This window comes from Stylophora pistillata, chromosome 1 (assembly GCF_964205215.1).
Source record: "Stylophora pistillata chromosome 1, jaStyPist1.2, whole genome shotgun sequence".
NCBI classification, from domain to species: domain Eukaryota; kingdom Metazoa; phylum Cnidaria; class Anthozoa; order Scleractinia; family Pocilloporidae; genus Stylophora; species Stylophora pistillata.
The window spans coordinates 20,516,797-20,534,988 of NC_142519.1; the positions used below are offsets into that span (position 1 = coordinate 20,516,797).

The 18,192-nt window shown below is 40.0% G+C and overlaps 3 protein-coding genes and 1 pseudogene across 4 annotated transcripts; 2 read left to right on the forward strand and 2 right to left on the reverse strand.

Annotated features, from left to right (window-relative positions):
• Positions 1 to 201: 201 nt before the first annotated feature.
• Positions 202 to 3,264, forward strand: LOC148741613 (integrin alpha-X-like; annotated as a pseudogene). Its single transcript, XR_015994690.1, has 2 exons — positions 202 to 681; positions 1,853 to 3,264. The product of XR_015994690.1 is annotated as an integrin alpha-X-like (transcript).
• Positions 3,225 to 6,172, reverse strand: LOC148741614 (collagen alpha-1(XXVIII) chain-like). Its single transcript, XM_088743294.1, has 2 exons — positions 5,995 to 6,172; positions 3,225 to 4,414 (listed from the first exon to the last, which is right to left on the reverse strand). Exons 1-2 carry the CDS (start codon positions 6,095 to 6,097, stop codon positions 3,717 to 3,719), a joined length of 801 nt encoding a protein of 266 aa, XP_088599420.1. The 5' UTR covers positions 6,098 to 6,172; the 3' UTR covers positions 3,225 to 3,716.
• A 3,747-nt stretch (positions 6,173 to 9,919) lies between these two features.
• Positions 9,920 to 11,615, forward strand: LOC148741615 (uncharacterized). Its single transcript, XM_088735184.1, has 2 exons — positions 9,920 to 9,944; positions 10,261 to 11,615. The coding sequence occupies exons 1-2, from the start codon at positions 9,920 to 9,922 to the stop codon at positions 11,613 to 11,615; spliced, it is 1,380 nt and encodes a 459-aa protein (XP_088591310.1).
• A 2,379-nt stretch (positions 11,616 to 13,994) lies between these two features.
• Positions 13,995 to 16,454, reverse strand: LOC111329171 (uncharacterized). Its single transcript, XM_022933780.2, has one exon. It carries the CDS (start codon positions 16,452 to 16,454, stop codon positions 13,995 to 13,997), a length of 2,460 nt encoding a protein of 819 aa, XP_022789515.2.
• Between the last annotated feature and the right edge of the window lie 1,738 nt (positions 16,455 to 18,192).

Below are 18,192 nucleotides of genomic sequence, written 5' to 3' on the forward strand. Positions count from 1 at the left end.
CCCCTCATGTTCGTTAGTCTTAGGGATAAACTTTTCATACAGTTTGAGAAGGAAGCATAAAAAATATATTTAGGACTCACTTTTCGCAGAGGGCATTATGTCTCTGGCTAGTAGCGTCGGTAGGTACTTGGTGAGATCCTTCATACATGCATCAATACAGAAGAACATATGGGAATACATGGTCATTTGCATTTATTAACATAAATTAAGGATTACACCAAGTGCTTACCGTAGCGTCGCACCAAGTCCCGCTGACTGCTTTCTCCCTTGACCTTCACCTACGAAAAACCTCAGCCTCTCCGCTTGTTTTCCCCAAGGGAACGGAATACTTTTCCTTTTATCGGCGGTGGCTTCACCCATAAAGGTTCGAACTCTCACTTTCTGCCGAAGGCAGTGAGCCCTTTGCTAGTAGTTTGGAACACAGCCAACACGAAAGCCAGCCCACTATCTCGTACACGCGCGCGCTGCATTTGCGTGAGAAGTCATACACGCACGAGTTATGCGTGAGTATAAGGAAAGGAGATATCCTGGTTAGATGGCCTGAGTGGACATTATATTGTACTCCAGTTGTTTTCGTGATGGCGATATTCGCGAGACTTGCCTTGCTTTTGATAGCTTATTGGGGTGTGGAACCTTCGTATGGCAGTGAGAAGGATATCAGCGAGGAGGATTACTACAAAAGTAAGTGTTAAGCCAATCCTATGTGCAAATATTTCGATCACTGACGTCCAAAATCACTCACCACAGTAGGCGATGTTCTGCAAGGTCATGTTTACTTGGTTTCTTCTTCCCAAGAGTCCTCATGAAATTTTAATCTCTCAGATGGAAAAAAAAGGCGGTGTGATGGTTTCATTTCACCTTCTTAAGGATTCCTGTTAAGATATCCACTATTTCTAGATTCTAGAAAGTCCATGTGTAACACTCATAGGAAACAAACGCGCCATAATAAAAAAAGATTAATGTTTGAACGAACACTGACCCGAGGGCAAGATAAGCTGTTTTAAGAAACCAGCTTAAGGCACTGTAAAAGTTCATAGTGCAATGAAATAGATGCCTGGTATTTTCAGCTGAAAGGATGTTTACATCTGATGTATTTTTCGTCCATCAGACGGTTAGAACTTCTGCAGATAGGGAGATCAAGAAAATAGCGACAACATTGTTGTCTTGTACAATGAAAACATATGAAGTTCACATATTTTGAACTGCGGTATTAGATACGTATGATGCACGATCCTCGCAGTAGATAGCGCTATTTATGCAATAGCGAAAATCAGACCTGAAAAAAATCAGGCCTGTACGGGATTCGAACCACTGACCTCTGTGATACTAGTGCAGCGATCTACCAATTGAGCTAACAAGCCAACTGGGAGCAGGCCGTTAAGTTGATTCGTAATAAACCCGTGAAAGTGATAAATCAGATACAATGAAAACATATGAAGTTCATATATTTTGAACTGCGGTATTAGATACGTATGATGCACGATCCTCGCAGTAGATAATAGCGAAAATCAGGTCTGATTTTCGCTATTGCTTAAATAGCGCTATCTACTGCGAGGATCGTGCATCATACGTATCTAATACCGCAGTTCAAAATATATGAACTTCATATGTTTTCATTGTATCTGATTTATCACTTTCACGGGTTTATTACGAATCAACTTAACGGCCTGCTCCCAGTTGGCTTGTTAGCTCAATTGGTAGAGCGCTGCACTAGTATCGCAGAGGTCAGTGGTTCGAATCCCGTACAGGCCTGATTTTTTTCAGGTCTGATTTTCGCTATTGCTTAAATAGCGCTATCTACTGCGAGGATCGTGCATCATACGTATTGTTGTCTTGTGTTCTTCTCTATCAGGGTTTCAAAACATTCCACCCGCTATTGAAACTGCTAAGAAGCTCTACAAGACCTTCTTTGGAGGGGAAGCTAGAAAAATCCAGAAACGACAAATCCTTGGAAACTATTTTGACGTAATTCTTGTCTTTGATTCATCCAGCTCCGTTAGCAGTGGAGAATTCGCGAAAGGATTGAAAGCTTTGCGAGATCTTGTGGGCAAATCACGAAATGACACTGTCTATGCAGCCGTTACTTATGCGACCCGTGCCAAAATTGAGTTTAAATTCGCTTCGCGTTTCATCGCAGATGAAAAAATTGGCGCCATCAGGCGCACCGGCGGGTAAACTAACACTCAGGCTGCGCTCAAACTTTGTAGAAGAATGTACACTGAGGCTCAATATGGCGCCCGGCAAGGAAGCTTCCACAGAATTCTTATAGTCACAGACGGCCAGTCCAACATCAAGAGGAATGAAACTATTCCCAGTGCATTTGAACTTAAAATGATGGGAATCGAAATATTTGTAATCGCGGTAGGTGAATACCTTGAGGGGATCAAAGAATTGGTACAGGTGGCAAGCTCATCTGATGCTCATATGTACCGTGTGTTAAATATGAGTGGACTGGTACAGATGATCAAGCTCATTCCTGATCAGGCCGGGAAAAAAACCTGGATTGAAGAAAGTTTTGGACAATCTGAAGGAGACGGTGAGGAATCAAGTCCCTTAGGAAGACTTTAATTCCAAAAGTTGACGTATTGACGTCAGGGACCGGTAACAATTTATCTCCTGAGTGGGGAGGCGTGGAGGATTTTGATTGTGTCATCGTAAAATTTACCTGATCCTTCACAATGCTCGATAACATTCAAACGATCTCCTCTCATTAGCAGTTAATTGGCATTAAATCATCTATAGTCCCCTCCACTTAAACTCTGTTAGCGAGGACGAATTTTCCCCCTCCCCTCCCCCACTCCGTTCCTCTTGAAAGCATGTGATCCAGCCAGAATCCTCCGCCGCCCTCCCAGGCGGTAAATGGTGATTGGTGATGTAAATGTAGATGTTTGTGTTTTTGATATATAAAGAACAGCCTCAGGGAGTAATATTGGGTGCTATGGGAAATGTGATTATGGGGTTTTCTTGAAAAAAGATATACCTCGTGTGTTTCTCTACGACAACTAAGAAAATAGAGGGAATATTATATACATAATTATATATCTCTAGTGTCGTAGAAGAGAGTAAAAATAAATTTCAGTTGTCAGGAAATAAAACGAGAGTGACTTTAGCTTGCACCAATGAAACAGTTTGAAGACTTTGGAAAAGGCCTTCTAATAGGAAAGCGTCTAACTGATAAGGCTTAGCATCGTAAATTGCGATTGAAGCATCAAACAATACATACACATAGAAACTAAAGCTGGTTTAATGTGTCCTAGTTTGTCATATACTGATTCAATAGTTGCTTTTGGAGTCTAAAGGGTAAAATTATGCAATCATCATTTTTTCTATCGCGGTCAAGATTTGAGCAGAAAGGAAAAAAACCTGTCCACAGTTAAAATCACCCTATGAGTAAAAACGAAAGAAAATTAGCAAAAACAAACAAACAAAAAGGTAGATACATAAAATATGACAATGCCATAAACATTTTTAAAATGCTGATGCTTTAACAACACCAGCCAAAGAAACTGTGAAGCAAACAAGCAAAGAACAAACTAGAGAAAAAAATTACAAACAAATATAAAACAAAACAAAACAAAACATTTAAAGAAGCAAACAATTGGCAAAAGGGCCACTAACAGACCAACGTTCTAATTACCAAAAAATAACAAATGATAGCCTTTTCCATTGTGATTTGAGCACACGCATTTATCATTCATAATGGACATGGATAAACATTATTGCCTTCCAAGTATGACTGCTTGCCTTATCTTCATGACTTCTGATTCCCAACTGCGTCTGTAACTGACCGGTGTTACGAGTTTGACAACTTCAACGAGACCTTGCATGTCACCAGCTCTGTATAAATGCGCATCCAATGAACTAGCTAGGTGCGCCAATTCATAAATTCCATCCAAGTATTCTCCTACTCCAATCACAAAGATCTCTGCCCCGTTGAGCTTCAGGTCCATGGCATTCAAAAGGGTTTTGTTCGGTTTCACGTTGGACTGTCCATCAGTCACAACCAGAACGCGTTTGAAACTTCCGGCCCGGGCTCCGCTGCCAAGATTTTGAAAAAGTCGTAAGCTTTTCTCTAACGCCTCTTGCATGTTTGTTTTTCCGCCGGTTCTTTGCAGTCTCTCCAGTTTTTCATTGGCTTTTTCACTGGTAGTAAATGTGAAGACAGTATGCGCCTGATTGGCTACTGTAATAGCTGCGTGTAGAGAGTCTGCTGCACCCCTGTCAATCAACATTTGAATGGCTTTGATGCCCTTCTGGAATTCAGCCCTGCTGATCGAGCTGGAGGAGTCGATGATATAAATGATATCATAGTGGCCACGTAGTTGTCTTTTGAGGCGAGAAGCGTCCGTTTGCGCCAAAAAGTGCATTTGAAGCTTCTTGCTTGTGGTTCTTGCAGACGGAATGTGCTGAAATTCTTGAACGAGAAAGTAAAAACTGTTTTAGATTTCTGGAGAGGCACAAAGCAAGTTTGTGTTGTTGGGAAACAGATGTCTATTATGCTTAAGGACATCTGGTGCTTTCTTTAAATTGAATTTACAGAATTCTGTCACTAGAAATCTTACAAACAATTGATTTAGATGGACGATCAAACGGTCACTCTTTGCAACTGTTGACTCTGAAGACCGTTCTCCTGATGTTCAGGACATTTTGAAAAAAGAAATGCATGAAATATGATTTAGAAAACGATCATCTTTTTCCAGAAGTTGATCAATTTTGTGAATATTTTCTCGGTCTCTGTTACAAAGCTTCATAGGGGAATCAGAATATCTTCTCGTGACACAACCAAAATTCTCCGACCCTCCCCCCCCCCCCCTCTCCTCAACCCCCAGAAGATAAATAATGGCCGGTCGCAAAATTGAACCCAAAAAAATATATACTGAAGTAAACATGTGTATCAGGTAAAACTACGAGTTATTTATATCTTTTGTCTCCTCAATTTTCTTTTGTTATGGCGCTTGCACACGCACATTTACTGTGTAATTAAAAGATGGAGTACTCTGAGACATGAATGCCCTAGATAGGTGAAAGGTCACACCTGTAAACACGCGATATTATTGACCGTCTACTTTTTGAACATGACTTTTTTTCTCAATTAAATCTGCAGTCATCGGGTGTTTTAGTTGGCACTGATCCTGTGATATAAACAGCGTAAAACTGAGAATATTTGTTGAATTCATGAGTTCAGCTGTACAAATGCAGAAGTATGTATTAAAACCATGCAGACTGACACAGTTTTTTTACTTGAAGTCAAGACACCCTTTTTCGAAAGATCATCAGTCTCCTATTGAAATATAGTTGCCTCAAGAAAGTTGGTTAGTACTTGAATTCACTATGTGGGGTATTGATAAGGCTTGCTTATAGTGGAGACGGAGAAACGACATTCTAAAGTAAGCCCTTCAATTAAATAGATAATGAAAAAGTTAAAACATTTGTTCGAAAAAAAACTTAAAAATGATCTCCACTGAAATTGACCTTTTCAGCAATGGCGATAGAATCCATTAGTTTGGCAAAGCTCAGGCGAATGAGCGAACGCTACCATTTTTCTTCAGTTAAGCAGCATTTTTCTAGGTATATCGTTGTGTGAGAGGAAAGATTTAGAATGCCAGGTTTTGCCACAGGCTCTCTTTCGGACGGTTTGCTCAAACGTTGATCGATACAAGAAAATATCTAGACATTGAGTAGCGCGATGAAATCATACTTTTCGTCAACTTTGTAATCAATATGTCTGTTTATAAAAAAAAAAAAAGAAATCGAATTCAATCAGAATTGTAAGTGTTTTCAATCGTTCTGTACTAGAGTTATAAAATTATCGCCGCAGCTTCAGTATACCCCAATCACAGTTTTTTAACCTTTCCTTTAAGAAAAACCTCTCTATGTTAGAAACTGCTATTTCACGATCCTAGTTCAGGCTCTGACAACATTTAGGGTTCATATCCAGGTAGAAGTTCAAGCACATTCCATTGATAAGAAAGTTAACATACACAAACAACCTACTGTTGTAATCCTCCAGAAGCCTTCTGTCATTCTGAAAATCACAGGACACCTCAATTACAAGTACTTGAATTAAAACCCACAAAAGTCGAAGAAAACAGGACATTTGTTTTGCTTTTTGTAGAAGTCAGTGTGGTCACCAGATGACTCTTAGCATGTATAAGAAATGCCAAAGATACCCCAAATGGAGTCTTTAATATCAATATTAGTGTCACTTCATTTATTTACGTCTCCTTTACTCAGTCGTCTTTGATGCAGATCGCCGTAAGCCGTGTTTTGTTTCAGAGGAGGATCTGTTCTACACTGGGCTTTCATTTGTCGATGATAGAGCTTGCCTTTCTGCCGACCTGAGAAGTTTTCGCTGGCCATTTTATCAATGCCTTTAAACTCTTTTAAAGTTTTTCAATTGAAAATACTGTCGAGTTCGCTGTTTTTTTTTTTTTTTTTTTTTTTTCGGCCAGTGGGTCAATTTTTTTTCAGAGATAGGCATCGTTTGTTATCCTCTTGGCGATACGCCACATCATGATCTCCGGCTGTCACCGCGAGATTGTGCTAATAAGAGGATTATTTAATTGATAAAAGTAATATTAAGTCATGAAGATCTTGCCGTGACCGTGCTCAGGAGACTTTTCAACACTTTTGGTAATCTAATAGATGACATATTTCTGTTTAAGTGAATACAATGTCCAGAAGATTTGGGGGCGAGCTTTGAAAAAGGTGGAAACAAACACGTGAGTCTATAAAAAAAAGGAAAGAAAAAGAACCCCACACTGGTAAACGAAAAAAATTGAATGTGAAACAGATCAACACAAAAAACATTCATAACAGCCAGAGTATGCAAATATAACAAACAACAGACTCGCTCTAACTAGATGTAAAGGTTGAATTTCTCTATTCCGATTTTAATATGACAACAATTATTTAGGCATTGCAACTACATATTTGCAGCGGCGTAAACAGTTTGTCGTCTTTGATGAATTTCCAGCTCTTATAGCAAAGATCGCTGAACAAGAGGAAGATTAGACGAGACAGACGAGAAGACCGAAATTATCACATAAGCTCATAGTTGTGGACTAGAGTTTCGTCCAACATTTAAAAACTAGAGGCCGATTACCCAAGAACAGCTGAGGAGTTAAAGTTTTGCGAGCAGCTGAGGTGCTACAATTTTGCGAGTAGCGGATCGAGGTGTTAAAATTTTATGGAACTCTTCTAACTTTTAATCTTAGAAGTTGGGAAGAACTTTTGGTAAAAGGTGTAGCATTGGAAATAAAGGGGAAAAGAGAACAGAAATTAAATATTAATTAACAAAATCAGGCTGTCGAAGTGGTATCCACAATTGGCTTAGCAGAAACTTGCCAAAAACATTTATTATAAATATAAATAATTGGCCAGCCATTGGTGTGTGATCCTCCCCAACACAGGGCTACATATTCGACCAATGCTGGCGTTTAAAACGATGTATGCTGACGTTTCTCCTCCTGACCGTTCTTCGGGTTGGATGGTATTACTAGAGGAGCTGCTTGCACTAGAAAACAAGCTCCTTCAAGCTGGTCTTTTATGGACGTTGCCTTCCGCTGGTACGTTTGAACTTTTTTCGGGGCTGTCTTAATTGGGGAATTTCCTGTAATTCCAAAATGCTTTCTTTTGCTCACTGCTGCTTATGTTAAATCGGTGATTAGTAACTTTTAGTCAAATCTGTCACAATTTCTCCTCTACTGTAAGGCTATATTACTGACTTCGCGCGAGCAAACAGTCAAAATACCAAGCTTCGCAAAGCAAAAGCCGTCAACTTCAAAAACAGTTTTCGGAGAAATAGTAAGAGGTGCGCTGAGGTACGATACACTCATAAATAGTCTTATCTGTAGGGAATAATAAATTGTACTTTTTAGACAAATGGAAGCAAGGAATAGTCAAAAAGAAATTAGAGAATGAGTTGCGATTGACAGAGATTTGTACCCTCTGAAAAAGTTTTTCTAATTCTTAAAATACAAAAATATAAATTGCATATCAAAAATTCAGTGGCCTCAAGTTATTGGGGAAGGCTTTGTATTTCAATTACCATTTTTCTAGTATGCAGAGCTTGGCATTAGGGACTTGGACCTAGACTTGAACTTTCCTCTTCAAAACGCCGCAACCACATGGTAAGACCACCATATTGGAAATATCAGAGGATCATATTACAAAGCTTTGTATGGGAGGTTAGGCTCCGCTCTGTAACTCAGTAAATAATGAAGGAAATAAACTCGAACCATCAGAAAGGCAAAAACTATTTTGATCAGAGCTTCTATAGCTCGTTTCTAAGGGTTTTTTCTATTCCGGTTATAAGCCGTCTCGGCTATGAGCCCCTCTGTTTATACACCCTCCTAAAACCCCTTATGAAGTTGTGTAAGCCCAGGGCTTAGAAGCGGCAGTTTACGTTATGAGGTGTTATAACTTTCTCTTCTTCCTCCTACATTGCTTTCTCAGTGCCTTTATAAAATAGATAAAGTCCACTAAACTACTTTGAGAGCAAACGAAGATATGAGTAATGGAGTCACATGTCACAAGATGAGTTAATAAGTTGGAATATACGCATATCACTGAGATGGTGCGTTAAATCAGAACACCAGGATTGATGGAAAGCTCTCAGAAATAGAGTCCTTGCTTTACAGAGTTTAAGATGCCATCAACATACGTGACCACCGCCTTTTGCATTTCTTCTTTATCGACGTTTTTCTCGTCGCCAGGAAATAAAACGCATGTTCGGAAGATGGACGAGTCGCTTGACAACTGACTTGGACAACGCAAGCCAATATTGTCGGGAAGAAACGTCTTGATTTCAGCTCCGTCATTCGTTCCTCCGACGCGTTGAGCCAATACGCCTTGTCCCACTTGTGTTCAGAGACAACATGCAGCTGCAGATTCTCGTCGAAGGTTTTCTCTGTGCCCATAAATTCCTTGTTTAAATCTGAAAGAAGCAGGCCGTCTTGCAGTTCCTTGTTGGACGACCACATTTCAGCCTGGATATGAGCCTTCTTTTCTCGAATTGTTCCGAAGGAATTCAGCTCCTTTGATTCCTTGTACCTAGCGATCACACCACAGCGAAAATTTTTACGGCTCAGGAATATCTCGATAGCGAAAGGCTGGGAACCAAGATCACCGATATTTCTAACTGTCCGTGTACCTCCTCCATTAGGAAAAAGTGCAGCTCTCGACATTTTGATAGCTGGGTGACAAACTCCATATTCATCTGTATCCTCTTTGAGAATGTCCCAACAGTGGTCTGCGTCTTCACTGTCTTGAAATATGTTTTCGTGTCTGTTTATGGTTTTCTCCTCGTCCACTGCTATAAACGATCTTGAGGGCTTCAAGGATCGACAAACTGTGCGTCTATTGGCGTCCCAAAATGTCCACGAACCCGACCAGACAGCAAGGACACTGTTACAGAAATTAGTCCACTGAGAAGCTGCGATACTGGCCATATCGACTCACGCCACCAGAGATATCGCACAGCAAATTGTTCGATACGTGCCCCTTCAAAAGTAATTTGAGATCACGTAAAGATAATTGCAAAAGTCACAGCCACGCCACCTCGGGAAAAAAAAACAGTCTAATAATTTGGCTAATGATATAGAAATAACCTTGAAGCATTGCACAAAAATAAAGGCTGTATAATGACGCTAGAAGGAAGTGTTGCAGAAGATTTGTTCACATGCAAAACAGAAAACACGTCGCATCTCACATATTTATTAGCTTGTGTACAGCTGCCCCCTATCCTCTAAAAGAAAATCGGGAGGGGCACCCTTCTCGCTGTACGCAGGTTAGTAAACTACAAGCTGAAAGTGCTATTTATTAATGGTCAAGTAAGATTACCACGCTTTTTTCAAAGCTTGACCTGTTCTTCACGTACCTCTATAATGGGGTTGTTTTTTCAGTCTCCTCTGACGGCATGAAATCGATCAAGTACTTCAAAGGTCAGAGATCGTTCTAACGAAGGGTTAACGCTCGAAACATCAGCTTTCAGAACTCTTTGCGGTGGCCAATTTACGTTATCAACTCCACTTGATAAAACCCCGATTAGTTCAAAGATCGTGTGCTGAATAATCCTTCATGGTTCACCTTTGACCATCAAGTAAGGTTCTACGGACTGAATTATGTTATAAAAGTTTTCAACAAGGGTGGAGTGTTTCAGTACTGCATTGGTGGCATGGGTTCTGGAGAAGGAAAAATGAGTTATCCTTCTGGAATAGCCATTAACAAATTCAACGACTAGATCGTGTGTGACTTCAGTAATCCCAGAATCCCAGGAAGATCCTTTTCTCGTTCTTAAACAAACAGTTGGCGATAAGAACCTTAAGATTGGTCATCTCAACATCAATGGCCTTATAAACAAGCTGAGTGAGGTCCAGCACCTCTTGTGTGAGATCAAGTTTGACCTTGTTGGTATTACTGAGACCCACCTTAACTCAAGCGTGTCAGACGATTGGATCAGAATTTCTGGATATAAATTTGTGAGGAGGGATCGTGGTTCCTGTGGAGGTGGTGTTCTGATATATTTCAAAGAAGATCTTACTGTATACCCTTCTGTTTCTTGGGAAAGACCAAATTTAGAAGCATCATGGCTGAACATCACCATGAGATCCCAATCCTTCCTTGTTGGCTGTGTCTACAGACCACCTGATGACTCCTCTCTTTTCGACTCTTTCAGAGACCTGATTGCTAACATCTGGCTGAAAAGAAAAAATGTAATCCTTGTTGGCGACTTCAAGTCTGATATGTTGCACAAACCTAACAATAGGGAATCTGAATATGGAAAATGCCTACGAGGGATTCTATGTAGCTGTGGACTAAAAAACATTATTAACAGCCCAACGCGTATTACTGCTAACTCCAAGTCACTCATTGACCTCGTGATCACTAGTCAACCCTCAAAAATCCAAACCTCTGGCTCCATCGACCTGGGTATCTCTGACCACCACCTAATATTCGCAGTCTTCAAAGTTGCAAGAGGTAATGCGAAACCCAAAGTTATCCCAACTAGGAATTATAAATCGCTCGACACAAGGCAACTTAGAAGTGACTTCGACCGGGCTCCCCGGCATACAACTAGTTTATTCGACGACATCGATGACAGTGTAGACGCTTGGCAATGTCTATACAATGAAATCCTACATCACCACCTACCCCCACGAGATGCTAAAATGAGAGATAAGTCTCTTCCTTGTATCAACACCTCCATCGGGAAAGAAATGAACAAAAGATACAAGCTCCTTAAAAAGGCAAAGTCATCAGGCGACCCCGAAATATGGAGTCTCTACAAACAGAAGCAACATGAGGTTAAGAAGCTACTAAGGAGTGCTGAAGCTGATTATTGGCAAAAATTATTCAATGAAGCTACTGATTCTAATGAATTTTGGAAATTGACCAACCAAGTCTTGAGGAAACATAAAGTTAAAAACATCGGTCCAATCTGTGATCATAACGAGGAGATAATAACCCATGACTTAGAAAAGACAGAGTATTTTAATGACTTTTTTGTGAATGTCAGCAAAGATCTCACTAAGCAACTTGACCCTGGGAACTTGTCATCTGTAAAAACCTTTTTCTCACTAGAGTCACTCCTACCAGGGACAAAACTGACATGAGCTGGGAACTAGTAAAAAACAAACTGACTAAAGCTGCTAACCCCAAGAAGGCTACTGGTCCAGACCAAGTATCCCCCAGGGTCCTCTCCATGATTGGTGACCCTGTTATCCACAGTCTTTTACCAATCTTCAGGAAGAGTATATGTGATGCATCTTTCCCTTCAAGTTGGAAATTATCACGTGTCAACCCCATATTTAAGAAAGGCTCACCAACAGAAGTGAACAACTACAGACCTATCTCCCTCCTCAGTATCCCTGGGAAAATCTTAGAAGATGTTGTCAGTGATACCTTGAACAACCATTTGGACACACAAGGCTTGTTATCTCATAGACAGTGGGGTTTTTGCAAAAATTATTCAACTGAAAGCCTCTTACTTCATCTAACAGAGACCTGGAAAAATGCGCTAGACAAGGGCCTGAAAGTAGGCGTGCTTTTTATTGACTTTCGAAAAGCATTCGACACAGTGAACCATACCATCCTTCTAGAGAAGCTAAAGGCCATTGGGATATCTGGCGATTTGCTTTCGTGGCTTACCGATTACATGTCTGCACGTAAGCAATTTGTCCAAATATCAGGATGTCAATCCGAGCCCAAAACCATCGCACATGGAGTTCCCCAAGGCTCAATACTAGGGCCCAAATTATTTTCAATATTTGTCAACAATCTTCCAGAATCAATAACTAGTGGTGAATTATTTATGTTTGCCGATGACACCACTATTTTTACAACTGGAATTAACATCGATGATATCATCTTAACACTCCAGTCTGTACTAGACCAGCTGCACACCTGGTGTCAATCTAACAGATTAATCGCCAACGAATCGAGATCTGAAGCCCTGATAATTTCTAGCCAGAACTTTATTGACCCCCTGCCACGTTTGGCCTTTGGTAATAGCTTTATTGGGTACAAATCATCATCTAAATGTCTTGGGGTGACAATTGACAGCAAGCTGTCACGGCAGGAGCACATAAAGAACGTTTGTAAGTCATTCAGCAACAAAGTCGCAGTACTGAGTCGGATAAAGTTTTTACCGATACCAACCTTAGAAAACATTTATTATAAAACTATTATCCCTAGCGTTTTGTACGGAATTGTAGTCTGGGGGTCTTGTTCTTCAACCTTGACGGATGATATTGATTGAATTCATTTAAGAACTACTAGAATTATTTACAACCTACCCCATAGCATCCACAGAGATGACATCATGAACGCTCCACACTGGAACTCTATTGTTTCATTTTACATTAGGAGACTTTTAGTTATTACGTACAATATCTATCATGGAAATAGCATCGAGCCTCTAAATGACTTAATAGTGAAATCCGAGACTCCTTATGACTTAAGAAAATCCTTAAAAATTAGGGTTCATAGACCAAGAACAGAAATAGGAAGATCTTTATTTAAGCACAGAGCTGCACTATTCTGGAACCTCCTTCCTGAAGACATCAAGAACTGTTCAAACTTAACTTCTTTCAAGAGAAAACTCAGGGAAAATAAGAGAACTCTGAAATCTATCAGTTTTGCTAAAGCTTCCTGCAGCGTTTCCAACAAATCTGTTGACTTTAAATACTTTTAACATTTACTCCGTATTGTTATTAATATTTATTTCTTTCAATTGTCATTATTTACATACCCATTTTCGGTTTATTCACTTATTAGGTTTTTATTAATTGATAGTTTAATTGGTGCAGGTCCACATCAGGACGTAATGTCTTGCCTATCCCTCAACCTTCTTTATTAAATAAACTATGATGATGATGATGATGATGATGATGATGATGATGACTATGTTCGGTTCTCTCTAGCGTTCGACTATGATCACTTTATTTTGAACGGAAACTACTAGGATTTCCAGCCCTGAGTGTATACAGGTCACTAATACCAATAACATGCTACCACATTAATTCAACAGTCCCTCGTCAGTTGTTTTGTATTGTTTGAAAAGCCGAATTATACACACATTTTTATTGGTTTTTACTTGCTATGATATAACTTAGACACAATGTGCGCTCTGATTGGTGAACAAGTAGTAGCCCTTTGACGGGTTCTGGCTCATTTTCCCTGCATTTACGTCAAATTATCGTGAATATTCGTTAATTTAGCACTTTCATGGCCTGTTTTATGCTCTATCGTTAAATTATCGTGCATGCACGATAATTTATCACTTTCGAGAGATTCTTTAAGTATGTTTGTAGCGTTCACGTTAAATTATCGCGCATGCACGTTATTTTAGCACTTTCCCCGACCTCAATTTGCCAAATCACGTTAAATTATCGTGCATGCACTATATTTTTGCACTTTTCCCATCGTCTATTTGTGGTATTCACGTTAAATCATCGTGCATGCACAATAATTTGACGGCGTGCCATTTACCTTTAAGTGTGTTGTGTGACGGCTTTGTGGTGTCCTATCGCATGTGTGTGTATTTTGTCTGGTAAAATGATTCGCTTGTCATCGTCTGCGGATAGCGCAACTTTATTGATCTCTTCCATATACATCTCATGCTTTCGGCTCCGAAGTGTGTTCATTTTTCGTAGTTGTTTTCCACCACCAAACAAACATCTCTTGTAGTCATCGAAGTTGATGGTACGATCTACCACTCCTCCCTTCATCCCCTTACACTTCTTCACTTCTTCTTCATCACCAAACATTTTGTAGCTGTACAGCTTAGCTCTCAGACCGACAAACTCTTCAATGATCTTTCCACCTTTTTCATCTTTAAACATTCCAATCACCTTTTTGTTTACGCCGGTCGGTATCCCAGAAGGATGCCCCTTTTTAATGTTGCTCGTGTCAAACAAACGGTCTACATCATCACTTATATTTTTGTAGAAATCTTCAGTCTGAATCTCATAACAAAGACTATCAGTGTCTGTGAAAAGAAGCTTTGATCTACCCTCTGGATACTTAGGTTTGATGTAGTTGTAGTGAAAGTCGTACATCAATGTCTTACTAATATCGAGGATGCTCATCCCGAGATAGAGAGGCTTATTGAAGAGAATCTGCGTCTTTCCCATGTGTATTGCGCTGAGATCTTCAGAGAAGATCGTACAATGTTTGAAGTTGACCTTGTTTGTCAACTTCTTTGCCTTCTCTTCTCTGGTGACAAGTCTCACGTCAACACGTTTTCGAATGCTTTCCATGGTTTTACCAAAGACAGCGTTGTTCATCAGCTTGTAGAAGTCTTTTTCAAAGTCATTCTTTGCTTTTGCTCTCAATTTTGTGTTTTTATTGATGTACTTCCTCATCCAAGGACTCTCTTCGAACCTGATAATTCTATGAATCTTTCCGATCTCGATTCCAAGGCTCATGTATTTCTTCAACGCTTTGTGATGAATGATGTACTTTTTCTTTTCGTTTAACGTGCAGGTCAGCTTATGCACTTTTCCAATCAACAGATTTTCAGGAGCGGGTGCATACTCGTTGAAGTGATCGTGAAGCTCTTCTTTGACGCCTTTCAGGTCGACTTCGAGAATGCAGGGGAATTTCTTCCACTCTCCAAAGTCTTTTTCATCGACCCATTTAAACCCTCCCGTCGGCAGACGCTTACTCATCGCCCAACCGTAAAGGTTGTTTGCATCGAGATACGCGATGAACTTTGAAGGTTGGGTGGGATCAAACTTTTCTTCCATGTATTTGTTGTTGGCTTTTGCATGCCTTGTCGAAATCATTGAAATCCCACCGCGAATACCGGCCTCAAACATGTGTAACATATTTATATCGGTCAACAACTCAAGTTTTACCTTAGTCAACTTGAGACAAGCATCCCAAGCCAAACCCGGTGCGGTGAAGTACCAACAAGGATCGAGATCATAGTTCTTTTTGCAAAGTTTTCGAAAGTTTTCAAACACATCGGCTAGTAGAAGAACATCACTTCGATTGTAGAGATTGTGGTAATCTCGGAATGTCTTACATCCAAAGACGCTCCATACATTTTGAGCATGGGCATAGTCTTCATCTTCGATGCCTTTACCACTTAACACGGAAAAGAAAGCTTCTTTTGGTGGAAGTTGTGGCTCATCAAGCTTGTGTATCGAGTCCATCCATTCATAAGGATAAACACCCTTTCTCATCAACAGGTTAAGCTTCTCACCGGTATAATATCTTCTTGTATTTTGAAAGAAAGGCTTACCCTTTGCAGCAAGGTTTTCGACAAGCGTGTCAAGACTAGAAGCCAAGAATTTAAAGCTGTCAATAAACCTCAACTCTCTCTTTACCTCAACGACTTTTTCTTCCTTTTTATCGAAAAACTTGCCAACCACAACGTGCTTTGTGAAGCTGATGTATTTCTCTTCGTTGTTTGGTATACAATCAATCTCACCCTCTGAAACACCAAGATTTTTAACGAAGAGATGAGCGTCATAGTTTGCCAAGTTGTGAAACACCACAGGTGTAAACTTGGGACGCTGAAATTTTAGGTTGCAGCTGTTATGTGCAGCCCCTCGAAATTTGCCGGTGTAATGGCAATGATCGCGCACTTTGTCCTTCCCCTCTTCAAAATCTTCTCCACATAACCAACAACACGTCGCATTTTCAAATTCGACAGCATCACTCTTTGTGAAGATCATCTTTTTAGGAGGGTGATCTTCGTAAATAGCCTGAACCTCTGCTTCAAGCGATTCAACGAATATTTGCGCCACATCTTCATCTTCAGACTTTGCTGTGTATTCAACCAGTTTTGAATAACTATTGTCAAATGTGCACTTGAGATAATAACAAAAGCTTAGCGGAATATGCTGAGACTTTTTCTCTGTGTAACACTCTTTAGGATTAGGTTGAGCCGAGTGCAATAGTTTAATGATTGATTCAAAATCGGCATAGATGACAAACGGCATGTCCATCTTCTTGTGATGGTTTTTGAAAGAGAGGGTAGTCCCCTCTTTTGGCATCTTTTCTCTCACGGCTTCATGAAATCGGCACAGCGCGTCATGTGTGTCAAGAAGTTGCTGAGAGCCAAAATAATTAAGACACCTCCTACATATAAACTTCTTGTTTTTTCTCTTTGACAACTCACTCGATACGAGCCGACTCAAATTCTTGATGAGGCAATAATGCTTTTTGTCACCATCTTGAATGAGAAGAAGATCAATAAGGCCTTGACCCTGACCTTTGCTGCTCACTCTCAAGGGATTGAGCCCATTTTCATACATGTATACGTTGACACCGATCTCCGGATTTAACTTTTCAAAGCGACTAATGCTCTTCACCTCCATTGGAAACTTAATGTCACCCCACACGAGTTTTTCTGCCTGTTTTTTCAAAATCTTTGTGATGCGAGTAGGATTACTTTGAACAGGATTCAAAGCTCTCGTAACACACCACTTGAAGCACTTTGTATCTTCGTTCTCCATATTTATGATGGCTTTTTTATCTGCGAGATGTTTTGGCAGCTTAATGTAAGAGGAACCTTTCAGAGGGGTGTATTTTACCGTATGCAGATCTAAACCCTCAACACGATAAAAAATCCACCCGCTCCCATTTTTTTCAAAATTCTCCAAACTCTTTATCATTTCTTCCACACACCCTTCATAAAGTTCTTCTCGATCAGTATCCTGAAAGACAATCTTTTGAGGAGTTGAAAGATATGCGGTCATGTGCTCAATCTCATCATTTCTTTTTCTCATCATATTACACCTAAAAATGAACTTTATCTTGATATTTTTTTGTGTATTCAAAAGGTTCATAACGGTGGGGCTCACAACCTCAAGATAATCTCTCGGTCCAAAAAGTACTGGAATCCCATCGATCGTGTACATCTTTGCAAACTGTTTCAGAGAAGAAGCTGTTTCAACAGCTTTGAAACCAGCCCTCTTTACAGCCTTTTTTTTAGCACTTCTTTTTGACTGTATAGACTCAAGTAGCCGGTTCGCACGGACCTTTCCATGAAGGATCCGTTTTTTTGCTCTTCTTGACTGTATAAACTCGTGTAGTCGCTTCTCGTAGTCGCTTTTGCTAAGACCCTTGTTTATCTCACGGAATTCTGTAATACTGCTAGCAGTACTAGGAGCCCCCTTTGTCTTCTTTCGTGTAATTATGGGCAGGGGAGGGCTTTTTGGTTTTGACTGAGCAAGCTTGATGCGCTTGATAAGCTCATCTTTTCGAAGGTTTGCGTAGCCGTGCAAGCCGTTTTCTTTTGCAATTTGACGGAGTCGCGCAACAGTGTGTCTCTCCATTATGCAGACATGTAAATATAGTTTTGATCTCAAAAAAAAACTCTTTCTATTTTTTTACAATTATTTCTTTAAGATGTTTTTCCTCACTCGATTCAAGTGAAGAAAACCTATAACTTTACGTCGTTCACATCATTCTTCATCATCTGCTATATTTCTTTCTCACTCTATCTCTCCACAAAATTTTGTACGCCTGTACGTCTTGTTCCACCAAATCTCGCTTCTCAGACATTTTTTTTATCATCTTTTCATCTGTTGTTACTCCCATCTCTTCCTTAATGAGCTCGATAAGCTCACCTTTTCGAAGTTTTGAATAGCCACGAAGGCCAGCATATTTTGCATATTTGTAAAGTTGGTAAGCATAGATTCTTTCTTTATACCCCACTTCTTTTTTACACTCTTC